Source organism: Zalophus californianus, chromosome 7 (genome assembly GCF_009762305.2).
Source record: "Zalophus californianus isolate mZalCal1 chromosome 7, mZalCal1.pri.v2, whole genome shotgun sequence".
NCBI lineage: Eukaryota > Metazoa > Chordata > Mammalia > Carnivora > Otariidae > Zalophus > Zalophus californianus.
In genome coordinates, this window is record NC_045601.1 from 81,394,574 (window position 1) to 81,415,051 (window position 20,478).

Consider the following 20,478-nt stretch of genomic DNA (forward strand, 5'->3'; position numbering starts at 1 on the left):
TAGTCATTATTCTGTATAAAGAAGTCTGTTCTGTAGGATGTTTGGTAGATTATAGCACCACTTTTTAAAAATGACATTATTCTATACTGATGAGTAAAACAAAATTAGAAAGATCTCTTGCTAGTGTTTATAAAATTCAACATCTTACATGACTCACTAAAAACTGTTATCAATTTTCATAAAATAAGCAGCATATAGACATATACAACAAATTTCAGAAAGAAGTTTAAAAATGAATGAATTCTTCAACTCATAAACACATTTTCTAAAAATAGCCTTCACATTTATATAAAGAAAATTATTACTCACGCTTCATTAAGGGGTACAAAAATAAAATCCTTCTCAAAAATATCTACATGCCGGGTCCACGTTTTTACTCTCCCATGTCGCTTTTGCTGTATTCTATAAGAAAAGAGATAAACTATCACTTTCTGAAATGTTTCTTCTAGTGCTTCAGCTTATATGCAGCCATTTATAAATTATAAAGACTAAGATGTTAACAAAACAGTTGTATAAGATGATTTAACAAGTTGGGGAAAGAAAATAGATCATCTCAGATGGAGCTAGGAAGGTGTGAAACTGCCCATCACTGAATCTGCAAGAAAGAATTATTTAGTTCCTGCTACTACTTACTAAGTGAACCAGTGCTACTATTTTTATTTCTGCATATTAGCAACTATATTGAGAAATGTATCAGACCATGACCCATAATGACTGAGGAGAAGACAGCAGGAAAAATGAGCATTACAAAAGATGAAATAAAATAGACTATGAACATTAGTCAAACCAATCACTACCATCAACTCCAAGATGTAAAATTAGGAATCACTGAAACAGTATAAAATATTATTTATACTGGGGTGCCTGGGTGGCTCAGTCATTAAGCGTCTGCCTTTGGCTCAGGTCATGATCCCAGGATCTTGGGATCAAGCCCCGCATCAGGCTCCCTGCTCGATGGGAAGCCGGCTTCTCCCTCTCCCACTCCCCCTGCCTGTGCTCCCTTCTCTTGCTGTGTCTCTGTCAAATAAATAAAATCTTAAAAAAATATATATTATTATTTATATTATGCACAATAGCCATCAATTCAAGACAACTGACAGCCCTTACGGCATTCTGTATGTATCTTCTGACCAATTATCAGTGCAAATTAGGGCTGGATGCAATGACTAAATGGAGCGGAATTAAACTGATTGAAGCCTAATATGCAGAACAGTATTTCCTTACTTGTTGGAGCAGAATTATCCAAAGAACTTATTAAAAGTACAGAGTCATAGGTTCCTCTCTTAAGTATTAAGAATAGAACATCTAGGGTAAAACAGAGCAATCTGTACTTAATAAGTATCCAAGTAATTCTTTTTTTTTAATTGTCAGGCACATTTTGGGGAATACTGATTTAGGTATTGGACCAAAAACCTTTATGAATTCCAGATATTCTTGAGGCTTTAGAGTATTATGAATTATATTAATTTTGCTAACTGACAACAGAATTACAAGATGTTACCTCAATACAAGTACATTTTTTATTAAATTAAACTTGAGTGACTTACTACATTTGTTAAATATTTTCAGAGCTTGACTTACGATAGATTAGTTGTTTCGTGAAGATTTCTTCTTTCTCTCTGATTAAGGCGTTTATAGAAAAAAGAACTGAATATATGAATTCGGTCAGCTTCTTCTTTCTTCAGTTTTTCAAGCACCAAATATCTATTTTATAAAAAAAATCCAAATATAATGAATTTAACAATTTATACTAAAAACAGTCAGTGATCAAATATCTATTTAGCCAACATCAACCTTTCTTACACCTGAAAGACTTTATTAGCAAGATTTACTTCATATTCCAGGCAATGGTAACTAATAGATTTTCAATGAATGAAAAGTGATGTTTGAGAGTAAAACTATGATTTGCAAGATCTAATCTTGAAGACTCAAATAAATAAAATAAAATAAATGAAGGAGAAATAAAAACCAGAGAAATACAGAAAATTATAAGAGAATATTATGAAAAATTATATGCCAACAAATTAGACAACCTAGAAATATATAACCTTCTAAAACTGAAGCAAGAAGAAATAGAAAATTAGAACAGACTGACTACCAGGAATAAAATTGAATCAGTAATCAAAAAACTCCCAATAAATAAACGTCTGGGACTGGATGGCTTCACTGGTGAATTCTTCTAAAACTTTAAAGAAAAGTTGATAACTGTTCTACTCAAACTGTTTCAAAAAATAGAAGAGAAAGTAAAAGCTTCCAAATTCATTCTACAAGGTCAGCATTACCCTGATACCAAAACCAGATAAAAACACTACAAAAAAACCAGAACTATGGGCCAGTACCTCTAATGAACATAGATGCAAAAGTCCTCAACAAAATATTTACAAACCAAATACAATGATACATTAAGAAATATCATTCGTCATGATCAATTTGGATTTATTCCTGGGATACAAGGGTGGTTTAATATTCACAAATCAATCAACATGATACATCACATTAACAAGGGAAAGGATAAAAACAAGATGATGTCAACAGATGCAGAAAAAACAGGACAAAGTACAACATCCATTCATGACAAAAACTCTCAACAAAGTTTAGAGGGAACATACCTCAACATAATAAAGGCCATTTATGAAAAACCCACAGTTAACATCATATTCAATGGTGAAAACATTAACTTTTCCTCTAAGATCAGGAACAGAACAAGGATGGTCACTCTCAAAACTTTTATTTAATATAGTACTAGAAGTCCTACCCACAGCAATCAGACAAGAAAAAGAATTAAAAAACAGCCACATTAGTAAGGAAGAAGTAAAACTTTCACTATTTGCAGATGACATGATACTATATACAAACTCAAAAGACTCCACCAGAAAGGGTCACCTCAGTGGTTCAGTTGGTTAAGTGTCCAACTCTTGATTTTGGCTCAGGTCATGATCTCAGGGTCATGAGATTGAGCCCACATCGGGCTCTGTGCTGCGCATGGAGCCTGCTTAAGATTCTCTCTCCCTGTAGCCCCCTCCTCTTCTCCCTCCATCCCTAAGAAAGAAAAAAAATGACTACCAAAAAACTACTAGAACTGATAAATGAATTCAGTAAAGTCACAGGAACGAGTATAACCTACAGAAATCTGTTGATTATACACTAATAATGATGTAGGAGAAAGAAAAATTAATAAATTACCTAGGAATATCTTTAACCAAAGAAATGAAAGAAGCATACTCTGAAAGCTATATAACACTGATGAAAGAAACTGAAGATGATGCAAACAAATGGATACTCCATGCTCATGGACTGGGAGAACCAATACTGTTAAAATGTCTATACTACCCAAAGCAATCTACAGATTTAATACAATCCCTATCAAAATACCAACATTTTTTACAGAATTAGAACAAATAATACTAAAATTTGTATGGAACCACAAAAGACCCAGAATAGCAATCTTAAGAAAGAGGAACAAAGTTGGAGGTAATACAATCTCAGTTTCAAGAAATACTACAAAGTGGTAGTAATCAAAACAGTATGGCACTGGCACAAAAATGAACACATGGATCAATGGAACAGAATAGAGAGCCCAGAAATAAACCCACACTTATATAGTCAATCTACAATAAAGGAAGCAAGAATATACAATGGGAAAAAGAAGTCTTTTCAACAAAGGATGTTAGGAAAACTGGATGGCTACATGCAGAAGTATAAAAACTGGACCACTTTCTTATACCACACACAAAAATAAACTCAAAATAGATTAAAGATCTAAATGTGAGACCTGAAACCATATAAATTCTAAAAGAAAACATAAGCAGTAATTTCTCTGACTAGCATAGAAACATTTTTCTAGATATGACTCTTCAGGCAAGGGAAACAAAAGTAAAATTAAACTACTGGGATTACACCAAAATAAAAAGTGAAGGAAACCAACAAAATAAAAAAGCAACCTACTAAATGGGAGAAGATACCATATATCTGCAAATGATATATCCAATAAGGGGTTAATATCCAAAATATATAAAGAACTAGTACAACTCAACATGAAAAAGAAAAAGAAAACAACAACCAAATCAATTAACAATGGGCAGAAGACATGAATAGACATTTTCCCAAAGACATACAGATGGCCAAGAGACACATGAAAAGATGTTCAACATCATTAATCACTGGGAAAATGCAAATCAAAAACCACAAAAATACCTGACAGAATGATAAAATAAAAAAACACAAGAAATAACAAGTATTGGTGAAAATGTAGAGGAAAAAGGAACCTTCATGCACTGTTGGTGAGAATGCAAACTGGTGCAGCCACTGTGGAAGAACAGTAGGAAGTGCCTCAAAAATTAAAAATAGAATGAATACTCTATGATCCAGTAATTCCACTACTGGGTATTTATCCAAAGAGAATGAAAACACCAATTTGAAAAGACATATGCACCCCTATGTTTATCACAGCATTAACTACAATAGCAAAGAGGTGGAAGCAATCCAAATGTTTATCCATATATGAATGGATAAAAATGTGGTGTGTACACACACACACACACACACACACACACAGGATTATTATTGAGCCATCAAAAAGAATGAGATCTTGCCATTTGCAACAAGATGGGTGGACCTAGAGGATATGTGCTAAGTAAAATAAGTCAGAGAAAGACAAATATCATGTGATTTCACTCATGTGTGGCATTTACGAAACAAGACAAACAATGAAAAAAAGAGACAACCCCCCTCCTGGACTGTTAAAAACAGAAGAACTGTGGTTGCCAGAGAAGTGGGTGGGGGGATAGATGAACTAGATAATCGGGATTAAGAGTACATTTATCTTGATGAGCACTGAGTAATGTATAGAACTGTTGAACCATTGTACCATTATATACCTGAAACTAATACAACACTGTATGTTAAGAAAAAAAAAGTCACTGTGAAAAAAAGTTTGTTTCCTACTTGTAGAGTTAGAAATGGAAAAGAATGAGCAGTTCTGGTAGCAGCTGAATTACATATTTTAATATAGTGAAGTTTAAGAAAAAAGTTTCTTTTTAATTAACTTCTAAGCATGTCATGAGACATAAACAGATTTTTATTTTTTTAAAGATTTATTTATTTTAGAGAGAGAAAGCGCTAAAGGGCAAGCGGGGGTAGGGACAGAGAGAGAAAGAGAGAGAGAGAGAATCCTTAAGCAGACTCTCTGCTGAGTGGGGCGTGTGATGTGGGGCTCAATTCCAGGACCCTGAGATCATGACCTGAGTGAAATCAAGAGTCGGATGCTCAACCAACTGAGCCATCCAGGTACCCCATAAACAGATTTTTTAAAAACCATGGATTTAAAAAAAATAAAATGAAAATAAAAATAAAAACCATGGATTTTGTTAGATTTCCTTTTTCATTTGGAATACTGATTTGCATCAGAAAAGGCAGAGCTTTTACATAATGTAACTTTAATGTAGTTTTAAAGTGCTACTATAAAATGTTAAGGGGCCTCCTGAAATGTAAAGAATTTCAAGAGTATACACAAATACTATAAAATCTCTATCACAGTGTAAAAAGTAAAGATTTAAGTATGAAATATAATAAGCTACAATGTAAACAAAACACAGGCATTCAACTCATTTTTCAGATCCAACTATATGCTTTTAAAACCAAAAACTATTTTAAACAAAAAAAATTAAATAAATTAAAAGTAAAGGTATGAAAAATACATACCGTGCAAACAAAAACCAACAGAAAGCTGGAGTAACTATATTCATTTTGAACAAAGTAGGCTTAAGAACAAGGGCATTATCAAGGATATAGAGGAACATTACATATGACAAAGGGTTGATTCTCCAAGAAACATAAACTTCTATGCACCTAACAACAAATACCCAAAATACATAAGGCAAAAATGAATTTGAAAGGAAAAACAGACAAATCCATTATACTTGGAGATCCAAGTGTGTATGTACATACACACACATACTTGGTATATATATATAACCTCAATAACTGATAAAACAAGTAGGCATAAAATCAGTAAGGACAAAGATGACCCAAAGAGCACTACCAAACAACTTGACCAAATTGACGTTCACAGAACAACACTTCATCCAACAACATTAGTACTGTTTTGCATACTTCAAGACTTTTCGCTTGGTTTCTTAAGGTAGTATACATTAGAATTAAGACATAATCTTTTTTAAAGATTATGATAAAAATGAATAACAGCGAATTTACAATCTTAACCATTTTTTAAAAAGATTTTATTTTTAAATTAATCTCTACACCCAAAGTGGGGCTCGAACCCACAACCCTGAGGCCAAGACTCATGCTCCACTGACTGGGGCAGCTAGGCACTCCCAATCTTAAACATCTTTTGAAAAAATATTTTTAATCTTTACTACCAATGTGGGGCTCGAACTCACAACCCCAAGATCAAGAGTTGCATGCTCCACCACCTGAGCCAGTGAGGAGTTCCCCAATCTTAACCATTTTTAAAAGTGTACCATTCAATAGTGTTAAGTATACTCACATGGTTGTGAAACAGATCTCCAGAACTTCATCTTGCAAAACAGAAACTCTATACTCATTAAACAATTCATTTTTCCCCCACCCTTCAGCTTTTGATAACCACCATTTATTTTCTTTTCTATGAATATGACTATTTCAGAAACCTAATATAAATGGAATCAAACAGTACTTGTTTTTGTGACTGGCTTATTTCACTTTGCATAATGTCTTCCAGATTCATCCATGTTGTAGCATGTGACAGATTTCCTTTCTTTTTAAAACTGAGTAATATTCCACTGTATCTATATACCACATTTTGTTTATCCACTCATCCATCAATGGACATGTGAGTTGCTTCCACCTCTTGGCTACTACGAGCATGGATGTGCAAGTATCTCTTTGAGACCATACTTTTCAATTCTTTTGGATATATACACAGAAGTAGGATTGCTGGATCACAGGGTAGTTCTATAATTTTTGAGGAGCCACTACATTGTTTCCCTTAGTGGCTGTACCATTTTACATTCCCACCAGCAGTGCACAAAGGAATCCAATTTACCCACACTCTCGGCAACACTTATATTCTTTTCTTACTTTTTTTTGATAGTAGCCATCCAAAGGGTGATAACTTTTTGTGGGTTTAACTTGTATTTCCCTGATGAATAATACTGAAAATTCTTTCATACACTTGTTGGCCATTTGTAGGAGATAACATCTTTTGTCTTAGCTATGAAGAACTTTGAACTCATTTTTTTTTTCTTTAAACTCATTGTTGAATGTGTTTGTTAGGTCTCAGAGGAGTCTAACATCTGCAAAGTTAAGCATTTAAAATCTAGGGCAGTTTCTCTTGCTAGCAAATCTATGATACATTTTATAATTTACTGAAACATATTCCATTACTATCAAATCTTAAAAAGGAAAAATAATACCTCTGAAAATAGGATATAGTTAACATAAACAGAATATAAAATTACCCCTGACGTGAAGTGTATCCTGTTGGTTGAAGATGTTGACCTTGTCGATTCTGTTTAGTTGTTCTAAAAATTGTTGAGAGAGGGGAATTGAAGTCTCCAGCTGTATTTGTGGATTTGTCTGTTTCTCTTTTTAGATCAGTTTATTTTTGTTTCACATATTTTATAACTCTGTTGTATGGTACATATCCATTTAGGATTGCTAAGTCTTCTTGGTGGATTCACTTATTGTATAGTGTCCCTCTCTAGTCCCAGTAATTGTTTTTGTTTTTACTTTTCTGATAATAATATAGTTAACCCTTGCTTTAATATTTGCTTAGTATCTTTTACTATCCTTTTATTTTCAACTTACATATATTATTATCTTTGAAGACAGGACATAGTTGAGCTATGGTATTTAATTAGTTCACTACTCTGCCAATCTTGGTCTTCTAATTGACATATAAATAGTGCATTTAAATTGAATGTAATTAGGGTTGCCTGGGGGGCTCAGTCAGTTCAGCGTCTGACTCTTGATTTAGGCTCAGGGTGGTGAGATGAAGCTCTACCTTGGGCTGCGCGCTCAGTGGGGAGTTCACTTAAGATTCTCTTTTTCCCTCTCCCTTTCTCCTTGCCCCTCCCCACCTCAAATACATAAATAAATCTTAAAACAAACAAACAAACAAACAAACAGGGGTGCCTGGGTGGCTCAGACGGTTAAGTGTCTGCCTTTGGCTCAGGTCATGATCCCAGGGTCCTGGGATTGAGCCCTGCATTGGGCTCCCTGCTCAGTGGAGAGCCTGCTTCTCCCCCTCCCTCTGCTTCTCCCCCTGCTCATGTCCTCTCTATCTCTGTGTCTCAAATGAATAAATAAAAAAATTAAAGTAAATAAAATAAATAAATAAATAGATAGGATGTAGTTGGTGATATGTTCTATCTTCTAGGTCACTGATTCTTTCCTCTGTCCTCTCCATTTTGCTGTTGAGCTTATAAAAGCTTTTATTTGTTATTACAGTTTTAGTTCTAAAATTTCCGTTTCTTTCTTGTTTGTATCCATTTTTTTCATAAGTTTCAAATATGTTCACAATTTTTCCCTGAAGAATTTTTATAATGGATGCTTTAAAATCTGTCATAATTCTAATAATTCTAATATCTGTGCCATCTTGGTGTTGACTATCTATTTACATTATATTTTCTTGTTCCATTTGAGATCCCTCTGCTTGTTGGTGAAAGAAGTAATTTTCAATTGAAATATGGGCATTTTGAGTATTATGTTAAAGGATTCTAGATCTTATTTAATTCTTATGCTTTAGGAGGCCTCCCCGGTACCACCTTCTAGTAGGTTCAGTGGGCTCCACCTCATTACTGCCAGGTGGGGATGGAAGTTCAGGTTCTCTACTAGGCCACTATTATGAGAGATAGACGGGCTCTGTGTCACAAGTAGGGATGGGAGTCTCCCCACTAGGCCTCCACTGATACACCTCTGCTGGACAGAGACAGAACAGAGTACTTCATTATCCCCCAGGGACCAGGGTACAAGTCCAGGTCTACATCTGACCCCTATTAGCTCAGGGTCACTGTGACCTTAAAGTTATTCTGAGCCCTTATCTGCCTTAACCTCTGCTGTACTGACCCCACTAAATGTATCCTCTTTAAGTTTTCAACTCCCTTCAATTTCAGGACATAACCCGCTATGGATTTCTCTTCTTACCTCTCAAATCCTTCAGAATTTATTTGTAAGAATCTCTCTTCCCTAACTCTCCAGATTCTGTCCTTATAGCTTTTTCTCATTCTATATTTCTACCTAAGCAATTTTTACCTATTCTCATAATTAAACTACCACTTGCAAAATAAAGCCTCCTAACTCTTTATGTCTCCAGGCCAGAACTCAAATGACCTTCAGAGCCATATACTCAACTGTTTATTGGCACTGTCCCTTTTGTTGTATCACAAACATCTAAAAGCAAACTCATCCCCCTGCTCCCAACAAACCCGTTCTGTTTTTGTTCATTGCTTCACAGTCAGTGACAAAATCATTTAGCAGGTCTCACTAGTCAGAAAGCTAGGAGTTATCTGCCAACCATTCCTCTCCTTCTTAATATCCATTCATTCAGTTGCTAAAGAACTGTACCTCTTAAAAAACATTTATTTCCTCTTCATTCCAATTAAAATGCCTTAATCAGGCTTTCTTTTTTTTAAGTAGGCTCCATGCTCAGTGTGGAGTCCAATGTGGGGCTTGAACTCACAATCCTGAGATGAAGACCTGAGCTGAAATCAAGAGTTGGAAGCTTAACCAACTGAGCCACCCAAGTGCCCGTTAATCAGACTTCTTCTATCACTTTAATTAAATTTCCTTAAATCATTTCTCATCTAGACATCCACAATGAACATGCGTGTCAAATGATCTTAAGGAAGCTCAACTATGGGACGCCTGGGTGGCTCAGTTGTTAAGCGTCTGCCTTCGGCTCAGGTCATGATCCCAGGGTCCTGAGATCAAGTCCCGCATCGGGCTCTTTGCTCAGTGAGGAGCCTGCTTCTCCCTCTCCCTCTGCTGCTCCCCCTGCTTGTGCTCTCTCTCTCTGACAAATAAAAATCTTAAAAAAAAAAAAAAGGAAGCTCAATTATGATACCACATCTCTGATCAAAACCTTTCACTCTTTTTAACAATGTACTCTTTTCCCAAACTGCTGGCTGCAACCATTAGTAGGCTATAAAATCAATCCAGCAACTTTCAACAACCAGTTCTTCAAAAAAATATTGTTTTATGAAATACATTTGAATAAACTAGAAAGTACTGGCAAGTGCTGGATACACTGATAGTTGTTTTGTTTCATATACACACTTTATACCACAAACCAGTAAACACATACAAATTTATACATGTATAAACACACTGCACATACATGTATATGCATGTGTATACTGGGTCATGATGTAAGCTCTTCCAGGAAAGCTTCTTGGTTCCTTATATCTCCCAACCCCCAAAGAGAATGAAGCATTCTTTTACTGCTGCGTCTATACCACGTTAATACTTCTGTCAATGCTTTAATCCCATATTTGTGTTTCCCTACAAGACCATAAACTTCTAACACAGTACGTGGCACATAGCTAGCACTCGATGAATATCAAGTAAGATCATACTTTTGTGCTTGCTCAACAGTTTATTAACTTAACTAGAGTAGTAACAATTTTTTAAAGGCTTAAAACAGTATAACATAACAATATAATAAGCTAGCATTTATGAACATGCTGCATGTGCCAAGTATTTTCCTAATGCTTGGCATGTATTATTTAATTCTCATAGCCTTTTAGATGTTATTCTTCTTCTCACTTTTTAAATGAGAAAACACAGGCAGAGACATTAATTTCCCAAATGTCACACAATAAGTGGCAGTGATGGAATTCAAAACCCAAACAGTTCTGATTCTAGAAAACAAAGATATATGTTAAAGATATGTTAAAAGAAAGCAGAAAATTAACTTACTTCAAATAAAAGTCTATAATAACATCATTTAAAAATTCTCCTTCACTTAGACAGTGCAGATCCTCATTAGTAACAGAGATGCCTCCCTTAGCTGGAGGTGGTGGATATACTATCAATCTGTAACAAAATAAAACAAATTAAAAAAAAAAAAACACAAGCAAATGAATATATACGTGTGTATATGTATGTAACTGAAATGTAATAAAACAGAAAACAAATTTAAGAGCATTGCAAATGTAAATGAATATTCTCACTTTTCCACAGGGCCCATGAAGATGGTATGATTCTCTCCAGTTTCTTCATCATCATCAAAAAATTGAAATTCTTGCTTGTTTTTAAGTTGTATTTTAGATTCAAGAGACACCTGGTAAAGGATATTATCAGTTTACAAAATCAATTGGGAAATTTTTCAATAAAAAAGCAAGCACAAGGCAAGAATACCTTACAATTTAAAAAATTTTTAAATAAGAAAAAGTATACATGATTTTTAACAATTAAAAATAAGAAACAGGCAAAACTAGGGCCCACATTCTCTGTATGTATAGTTTCTAGAACAGTGATACTCTTCCAATTTTTGTAACAATGGTTTTCTGGTATCTTGCCTACGACTTCTATCATCCTTATTAAATTAGATTATATTTGTAAATCCAAAGAACAGATATAATGGTTTTTGATTCTGGGAGTGGAGTCCTACCTAAGTTCAAAGACTAGGCAATCCACGGGATATGGGAGCAGAGGCTCAGGGAACACAGTCCAAAGAGCTTCAGTTCCCCAGAATGAAGAAGTCCTTAAAGAAAGAGCCTTGCATTGAAATTTTATTCTATCACACCTGCCTTATGGCTTCAGTTGCTCTTTTCTTCCTCATTTATAAACTCTTGTAGCGAGTTCTGCAAAAGAAAGGGAATGGTTCCCCTTTCTTCTGTTCTGTCAACGCGCTAACTTTGTGAATAGCTCTTCTCTGTGAGACCTCACTCGGCTTCACCAAAATTGTGCCTTGGATAGCCCTATTTCCAAATTGTAGGCAGGTTGAAAGATTTTAAGTATTTCTAATAAATTAAGTAGGTAAAATTCAGTTGCAGGGTTAGGGGACAAATTTGTGTTATCTAACATTGTACTATATGTTAATAAGAATACACAGCTCTTGGTTCAGGTGGCTTCAGAGTTACCCACTATATGATTAGTTATTCCAGAACTGGATACATATGTTGATAGACACACTCAAATGACATGTATTGTTTCCTAAGTTTTCAACCATGTATGCACATGTTACTTATAAATGTACATCATGGACCAAAATTCCTTTATCTGTATTGAAGCCAATGGCATCACTGGGAACCACTAGCAAATTTAAGAGTAACAATCAATTTGGGGGCTACTGGGTGGCTCAGTCGGTTAAGCATCTGCCTTTGGCTCAGGTCATGATTCTAGGGTCCTGGGATTGAGTCCCACACTGCGCTCCTTGCTTGGTGGGGAGCCTCCTTCTCCCTCTCCCTCTGACTGCCACTACCCCTGCTTGTGTGCTTGCTCTCTGTCAAAATAAATAAAATCTTAAAAAAAAAAAAAGTAACAATCAGTTTGAATGTAGCAGTATATGAACATGTATGTTCAGAGTGGGGCAGGGGAAGGATGAAAGAAAAAGGAAAGATGAAAAGATAAGAATACATTGTGGAAAGGAACTAAAACTGCTTCTGAGACCTATATCAAGTACTATTTATGTCACAAGTCACCTACCCGCCATTAATGTTTTGCCACAAGATAGTTTACAAATCACATATAAAAGCAAATAATTCTGAAATGGAATTAAAAAGATCTAACTCCAAAATGAGCAGTACAATGAAACATATTTCGCTTTAAAGCTACCCATTATTTAAAAAACTTAAAAACATAATTACATTTTTAATTTTGTTTTCCTTTTGCACACAACTTCCTTTGATGCTCTCTTCATATGTTCTTGTACAGGCAACAAGTCTGCTATTGGCTTCTTCAAAGGGGATTTTTGCAAAAAAATTGGACACATTATTCTTTATGCCAATGTCAGTAATGATACTTTCAAATACCATATTTGCCTGAGGATCAAGGCCATTTTGAAAAATTAAAATTATGTATTGTTCTTCCAAATCTGAAAAGAAATCAGTATAACTTTAAGTATAAAAGAAAAAAAAATAGGCAAATAGATATCAGAAAAGAGTAACAACTAGTTCTTTCCAAGGATATCACCAGAAATCTGGTGTAAATGTTCAAAATACTGTCTGGTATACAGTGGATATATAATAAATACTGGAATAAAGACCAGTGACAGTGTCACCTAAAAGTTATTAAGAAAAAGGAACCAGAATACATTACCCTAGAAGCAAGCCTAAGAACAAATCTATTCGTGGATGTAACTAATCTATTTGATCTCATAGAATCCGTATATAATTTTAAGTATATTTCAATTAACATTTTTGTCAAAAACAAATTAAGAAACTGCCAGGTGAACTATTATTAATATCTCTAGAGAATTTAACTGCAAAAACTGCTATTCACTAATGTGCCGATTCTTGCGGCTTTAACAGTAGCTATCATTTATTCATCATTAAGCTAAAGCAATTACTGCTGAAAAGTATTTACTTTACAATTAGTCATGCTATGTCATAAATGTTAGAGGTGAAGGGAAACAAATTAGAGAACTATATCTATAATTGTAGAGGATGAAGACTTATTCTATGAGCCAGCAAACTTCCTATTCAGGCTGTTTCAAGGATTCCAGAATTATATGGTTGATTTACACTTAGCACTCCTACCAGTGCATTACAAAATTTTCATTTTACTCAGATTATAGTGTTAAAATAAGGAGTTGCAAACCTTTTTTGAGTTTTAACACATTTTGAAAACTTTCTAAATGGGTAAACCTGGGTTTCATCTTTAGAAATTCCACTTTCTGTGGGCTTTTCTCCTCATTTATAACATGGGAATTATATTACATAATATATATGTGTGTATATATATATATATAAAAATACACATAATTATATATCTTACAAGATCACTGTAAGGATTATAGATAATACACATCTAAGGCATCTATTAAAGCACATTCACACTCTGCTATGCAATGCACTGTATGTATTATTATAATGTATTCTACAAAACTTACTTTTTAATTTATTTGTTCCCTTAGAATCATTCCAAACTTTATCCTCCATATTCATTTGCAGCTGCATGCTCAGCTTTTGATAAACTGCTGGTATTGTCTGAAGAAACACGACTGGCAATTTTCGGACATTACACCATTCACATTTAGTTAGATCAGAGGTATTTAAAGTAATCCCTACAGGATCATTTTCTGGTTCTGGGGGGAAAATAAATGGAATTAGAAAAGGAATCAATTCTTAAAATCATGAATGGAGGAAACTATGAGGAAATACAAGTTTAAAGTTAACCACATATTTGTTATGCTCTAAAAATATTAAGTGTAGTGGGAAATGAAAAATATAACTGTCTTAAAGAAACTTCTACATTTTTTCCAAATGAAGGGGTTTCTAATGAAGTACAGTTAGCAAATTAAACATAGGTTTTATGATGTTACAGAATGAAATTACACTATTAAGATACATGCCGTTTAAGAAGATATATGTAATAACTAATCATCTTCATGAACTCCATGAATATATTTAATATTTTATTCCTGTGAAGTGTTTTATTGTAAAGAAAGCTTTAGTGAGTAAAAAGACATAAAAAAGCTTACCTTCTAGCTGTATCTTGATAAAATCTAAACAAAACTAAAAAATAAGATAAATTAGTACCAACCACAGTCTTACGAAGATTTTGCTACAAATACCCTAAATGACACATTGAGACTTAGACTACAGAGGGCAGAAAAACGAAACCATCTACCATGTACTTAAATATGAGATATCCCCCCACTTCAAATTATCTTTCAGAAAGGCAAGCTTCACCTTTTTATTCAAGCACTTAGAACATTTCTTTTTTTTTTTTTTAAAGATTTTATTTATTTGACAGAGAGAGAGAGAGAGACAGCAAAAGAGGGAACACAAACGGGGAGTGGGAGAGGGAGAAGCAGGCTTCCCACAGAGCAGGGAGCCCAATGTGGTGCTCGATCCCACCTGAGATCATGACCTGAGCCAAAGGCAGATGCTTAATGACTAAGCCACCCAGGCACCCCATTTAGAACATTTCCTATATTACAGGTTTATTTCTTAGAACTTCAAAGAAACGTTGACCAAATATTACAATGAAATCCTGAATACTCCTTACCTAGATTCACCAACTGTTAAAAATTTTGCCACACCTACTCCCCATCACTCTATGTACATACACATCTCCTTTTTGCTAAACCAGCATAAAACAAGCAGAGGGCATCATGATATTCCATCCCTAAATCTTTCCTTCAGGATACATCTCTCAAGAACAAAGACATTCTCTTACACAACCAAAACAGCATTACCATATCTAAGAAGATCAAGATTAACTCCATCCAATATATACTTCTTACTCAAACTTTCCCAATTATTCAAAATTGTTCTTTATTGTGCTTTAAGATTGTATTTATTTATTTGACAGAGCGAGAGAGAGCACAAGCCGGCGGAGCAGGAGAGGGAAAAGCAGGCTCCCCACTGAGCAGGGTGCCCAACGTGGGGCTGGATCCCAGGACCCTGGGATCAGGACCTATGCCGAAGGTAGATGCTTAACTGACTGAGCCACCGAGGTGCCCCTTTTATTGTGCTCCAATCCATGATTCTGTGAAGGTTACATTTGTCTTTTTTGTCTACCCCAGTCAGGACCAGAAATTTGCCCCCTTCTGTTCTTCATGACATGATCATTGAAGAATCCAGGCTAGGTTCTGCAAAACAGACATCTTGAACTCGTGTTGCCTCATTTTAAAATTCAGGCCACACATTTCCAGCAAATATAGCATACAGGTGATGTTTTATACCTCCTACTATATCATACTTGAAGGCACATGATGTCAGGCTGTCCCATTACTGATACAAGCTTAATCACTTGGCAAAGGCAATGTGCCAGGTCTTTCCGCTGTTAAGATACATTTTACCCTTAGTAATTAAATAGTAATCTGTAGAGAGATACTTGAAAGCTTGTGAATATCCTGTTCCCTAATAACCTTTCTGCTAATGGCTTTAGCATCCACTGAAGATCTTGTCTCAATCAGTTATTACTGGTAGTTATAAAAGGTGATTTTCTTTTTTTTTTTTTAAAGATTTTATTTATTTATTTGACAGAGAGAGACACAGCGAGAGAGGGAACACAAGCAGGGGGAGTGGGAGAGGGAGAAGCAGGCTTCCCACAGAGCAGGGAGCCCAATGTGGGGTCCAATCCCAGGACCCCGGAATCATAACCTGAGCCGAAGGTAGATGCTTAACGACTGAACCACCCAGGTGCCCCTAAAAGGTGATTTTCTAACTAAATTCTTTTAACATAGAGAAGACATATTAAGCCCACTATATCCTGAATTAATACTCACTTTGTGTGTTAACATTAAGAGAATGAAAAACGTAGACAAGAATTTCAAAATGCATTTAAAAATAAACTGGAGGCCATTTGCAATGACGTGGATGGAGCCAGAGCATATTATGCTATGTGAAATAAGTCAGAGAAAGATAAATACCATCTGACTCACTCATGTGGAATTTAAGAAGAAAACAGAAGAACATATGGGAAGGGGGAAAAGAAAGAAAAGGAGAGAGAAACAAACCATAAGAAACTTTTTTTTTTTTTTTTTTTTTGAGAGGGAGAAAGGAGGAGAGGGGGAAGAGGGGCAGAAGGAAGAGAGAAAGAATTTTAGGAATCTTAAGCAGGCTCCACATCCAGCTTGGAGCCTGACACCAGGCTCGATCTCACAACCCTGAGATCATGACCTGAGATGAAATCTGGAGTTGGACACTTAACCAACTGAGCCAGCCAGGTGCCCCCAAACCACAGACTTTTTTTTTTTTTTAAGATTTTATTTATTTGAGAGAGAGAGCACGAGGGGAGGGAGGAGAGGAGGGAGAGAGAGAAAAACACATTTTCCGCTGAGCAGGGAGCCCAACAATGGGGCTTGATCCCAGGACCCCAGGATCATGACCCCAGCTGAAGACACACGCTTAATCGACTGAGCCAACCTGGCACCCCACCACAAGAGACTCTTAACAATAGAGAACAAACTGAGCATCGATGGAGGGAGGTGGGTGGGAGATGGGCTAGATGGGAGATGGGTATTAAAGAGGGCTTCTGATGAGCACTGGGTGTTGTTTGTAAGTGATGAATCACTGAACTCCACTCCAGAAACTAGTATTACACTTTATGGTCACTAAAATTTTAAAAATTAATTAATTGGACATTCTAGACTTTGGACATAATTAGCCTGGCTCACTCAGTAGAGCATACAACTCTTGGATCTCAGGATTTTGAGTTCAAGACCCAGATTGGGTGTGGAACCTACTTAAAAATAAGTTGGACTGATATAGAGAAAGATGAACAGATACATGAAAAGCAAGTTTAGTAAAATGCTAATGGCAGAATCTAGCTGGGAGTTTTAGAAGTGTTCACTGTAAAATTATTTCAACTCTTCTGTTTAAAAATTTTCACAATGTAGAAAAAGAAGGCAAAGAAATATAAAATAAATTTAGTAATTATTACAACACCTGCAAAGTCTAGCATGTCACAAAACATACCTTCTAAAAACTGTTTGAAGGTAATATGCTAAATTGTTAGATGACTCAAAAGGTAGCAATAAGGATGACATAAACACCAAAATGGAAACATTTAAATAACAGTCATATGAGATATAAAAACAGAAGCATGTCTAAGTATCTGTCATTTAAAAATTTATGTGTAACTAAATTACAAGTAGACACTGGGCTATTTCACCATCATCTCCAAGAGTTTCTAAATTTAAGTTAGTTTCATATCTTCTCAATTTTCTCATTGGAAAAATGAGGAATTGCATTATATTTGTGTATATATGGTATTCCTAACAATGTAAGCCATTTTCCTGTAAAATAAAAGTATTTCCTTTTAAAGGCACTACTTTTAAATAAAACTGGCTGGCTCACTTGGTAGAGTATGTGATTCTTGATCTCAGGGTCATAAGTTCAGCCCATGATGGTGTAGAGAGCTTACTTAAGAATAATCTAACCTAACCTAACATAAAATAAAAGGTGTGCCTGGGTGGCTTAGTCAGTTAAGTGCCTGCCTTTGACTTAGGTCATGATCCTAGAGTCCTGGAATCGAGCCCTGCATGGGGCTCCTTGTTCAGTGGGGACTCTGCTTCTCCCTCTCCCTCTGCCCCTTCTTCTCCCCCTGCTTTTATATACTCTTTCTCTCTCAAATAAATCCTTAAAAAAAAAGATTAAAAATAAAATAAAAAGATTTAAAATTGGCACTTCCAGATAGTACCAATTCTTGCAATGAATGAATTTAAAATAATTAAATTACCCAATAATAAATAAGATTTGATAAAGTACATAAAACAGTAAAACATTTAAAATTGGTTTGAGATTAATGATGACATGGCAGATAAATTATTTCACTACAAAACATAAGGAAGTTATATTCAAGAAGAAAATGTCAAATCATCTTTTATTTAAAAAAAAAAAAACATTTTTAGAGCAAGAGAGAGAAAGAGAGGGGTGGGAGGAGGGAGGGGGAAGAGAGAGAATTCCAAGCAGCTTCCATGCCCAGCTCGAAGCTTGACACAGGGCTCAATCCCATGACCCTGAGATCATGACCTGAGCCAAAATCAAGAGTTGATGCTTAAGTGGCTGAGCTACCCAGGTGCCCCAAATCATCTTTATTTTTAATACATTATCTGAAGAAATTGCAGATTAATTATACCTCATCAAAGAACATTCTCTTGAAAAATCCCATGGTACAGGGAAAGTTAATACCATAGATTACAAAATTCCACATTATAAATACAACTACTTATTGGCTGAAATATTTCACTTAGCATTAAAAAAAAAACCTGCATGAACACATTTTATATTACATATACTGCCTTTATTTAAATTTTTAAAAAATCTGTCTTTTATTTCTTGAAATAAATTCATGAAGTTAGTTTCTTTCACTAGATCATATATAACCTAACTTGGCAACTTTCATGTAAAAAAATTTTTTACTCCAATTTCAATGTATTTTTTTATTTTTTTTTAATTTTTTTTTAAAGATTTTATTTATTTATTTGAGAGAGAGAGAATGAGAGATAGAGAGCACAAGAGGGAAGAGGGTCAGAGGGAGAAGCAGACTCCCCGCCGAGCAGGGAGCCCGATGTGGGACTCGATCGCGGGACTCCAGGATCATGACCTGAGCCGAAGGCAGTCGCTTAACCAACTGAGCCACCCAGGCGCCCCTCAATGTATTTTTTTAAAGTAATCTCTAACACACGTGGAGACTATTTAAACTCCTAGATCAAGTGTCACATGTTCTACAAACTGAGCCAGGCAGGTGCCCCAATGTAGTTCTTGTTAGCTAACCTTGAGACCAAATATGCAACTTTCAACTAAATGTCTAAATTACCAGCAAAACCTTAATTATCATATTGAAAAGTTCTGAATAACAGTGTTAATTTGGGGAAAAACCATAAAACCTACAGGGTACCCTTGAGAATTTCTGAGGTATTTTGACTTAGAATGACATTTTTATTAACTGACAGAAACCAGGAAAGATAATCTATACTATGAAGACTTGTAACAAAACACACATTTCATAAATCCCTGACAACCTTGATGTATGCTACAATGTTACTGGGTACTGGGTATTGTAGTCTGTATATAATTTGCTTTAAATCTCTGGAGTATTTTTTTTAATGGTGAGAAGCTGGAGTTAATGATTAAAAAAAAAATGCAGGTTTCCCATACAGCTTTGCTCTAGTAAGAAATCAGGTCCATAATTAATTTTCTCCTACATTAATTTATAGGTCTTTTTGTTCCTTTTGATCATATTGTATCATGAAACTATGATTCTTAGAAAATAAATAACTACTACTTACCATAATTTAAATAGTAATAATAAAACTACCTTTTAACTTTCCTGAGGTAATACAATGTGTTTTCTTAAAGACTCTGCTTTATGTATAAGAAACAATACTAGGGGATCAGGTTTGAAAGAACAGATGAAAACTGACAGCTGGGGACACCAAGTTAAGTCATTATAGAATAAAAGGTACAAACTAAGTGCAGTGCTATAGGAAGATTAATCTACCAATAATGTGTACAATACATCAGAAAAAAGAAAAATGATGACTAAGAAGGCTGGTTAAGGAGATTATATTAAAATTTCAAATAGAAAATACGCATTTGAATTAGACTGGTGGCAACAGAATTAACAAGTATGACAAGTACAATAAGGACTATAGAAAGTCCTTTAGGCTTTGTGGACACTGAACTAGTCCAAAAGCACAATGCCTCTTGGGTGGCAATTTATTCCAATCATCTATTTCTAAGAGTCTTAATGTTGCAAAAACATTTTTCTGCAGCCCCCAAAGCTTTTGAATCCTTCTTTCTCTCATTATCATTCTTTAAAATACTCTTTTCATGCACTGAACTGGCATGAGAATAAAAT

The 20,478-nt window shown here is 35.0% G+C and overlaps 1 protein-coding gene across 7 annotated transcripts in view; it reads right to left on the reverse strand.

Moving 5' to 3' along the window:
• The window catches only part of SENP6 (SUMO specific peptidase 6), a 110,120-nt gene that overhangs the window by 16,524 nt on the left and 73,118 nt on the right, over positions 1–20,478 (reverse strand). For 6 of the 7 annotated variants that reach the window (XM_027601206.1, XM_027601205.1, XM_027601209.1 and 3 more), the window contains 7 exons: positions 14,645–14,678; positions 14,054–14,248; positions 12,810–13,036; positions 11,172–11,281; positions 10,918–11,034; positions 1,582–1,704; positions 310–402 (listed from right to left, as the gene is read on the reverse strand). In XM_027601206.1, coding sequence (XP_027457007.1) covers positions 310–402; positions 1,582–1,704; positions 10,918–11,034; positions 11,172–11,281; positions 12,810–13,036; positions 14,054–14,248; positions 14,645–14,678 — 899 coding nt within the window. Of the gene's footprint in view, positions 1–309; positions 403–1,581; positions 1,705–10,913; positions 11,035–11,171; positions 11,282–12,809; positions 13,037–14,053; positions 14,249–14,644; positions 14,679–20,478 lie in introns of those variants that run through there. The other variant, XM_027601211.1, reaches the window with a different exon arrangement.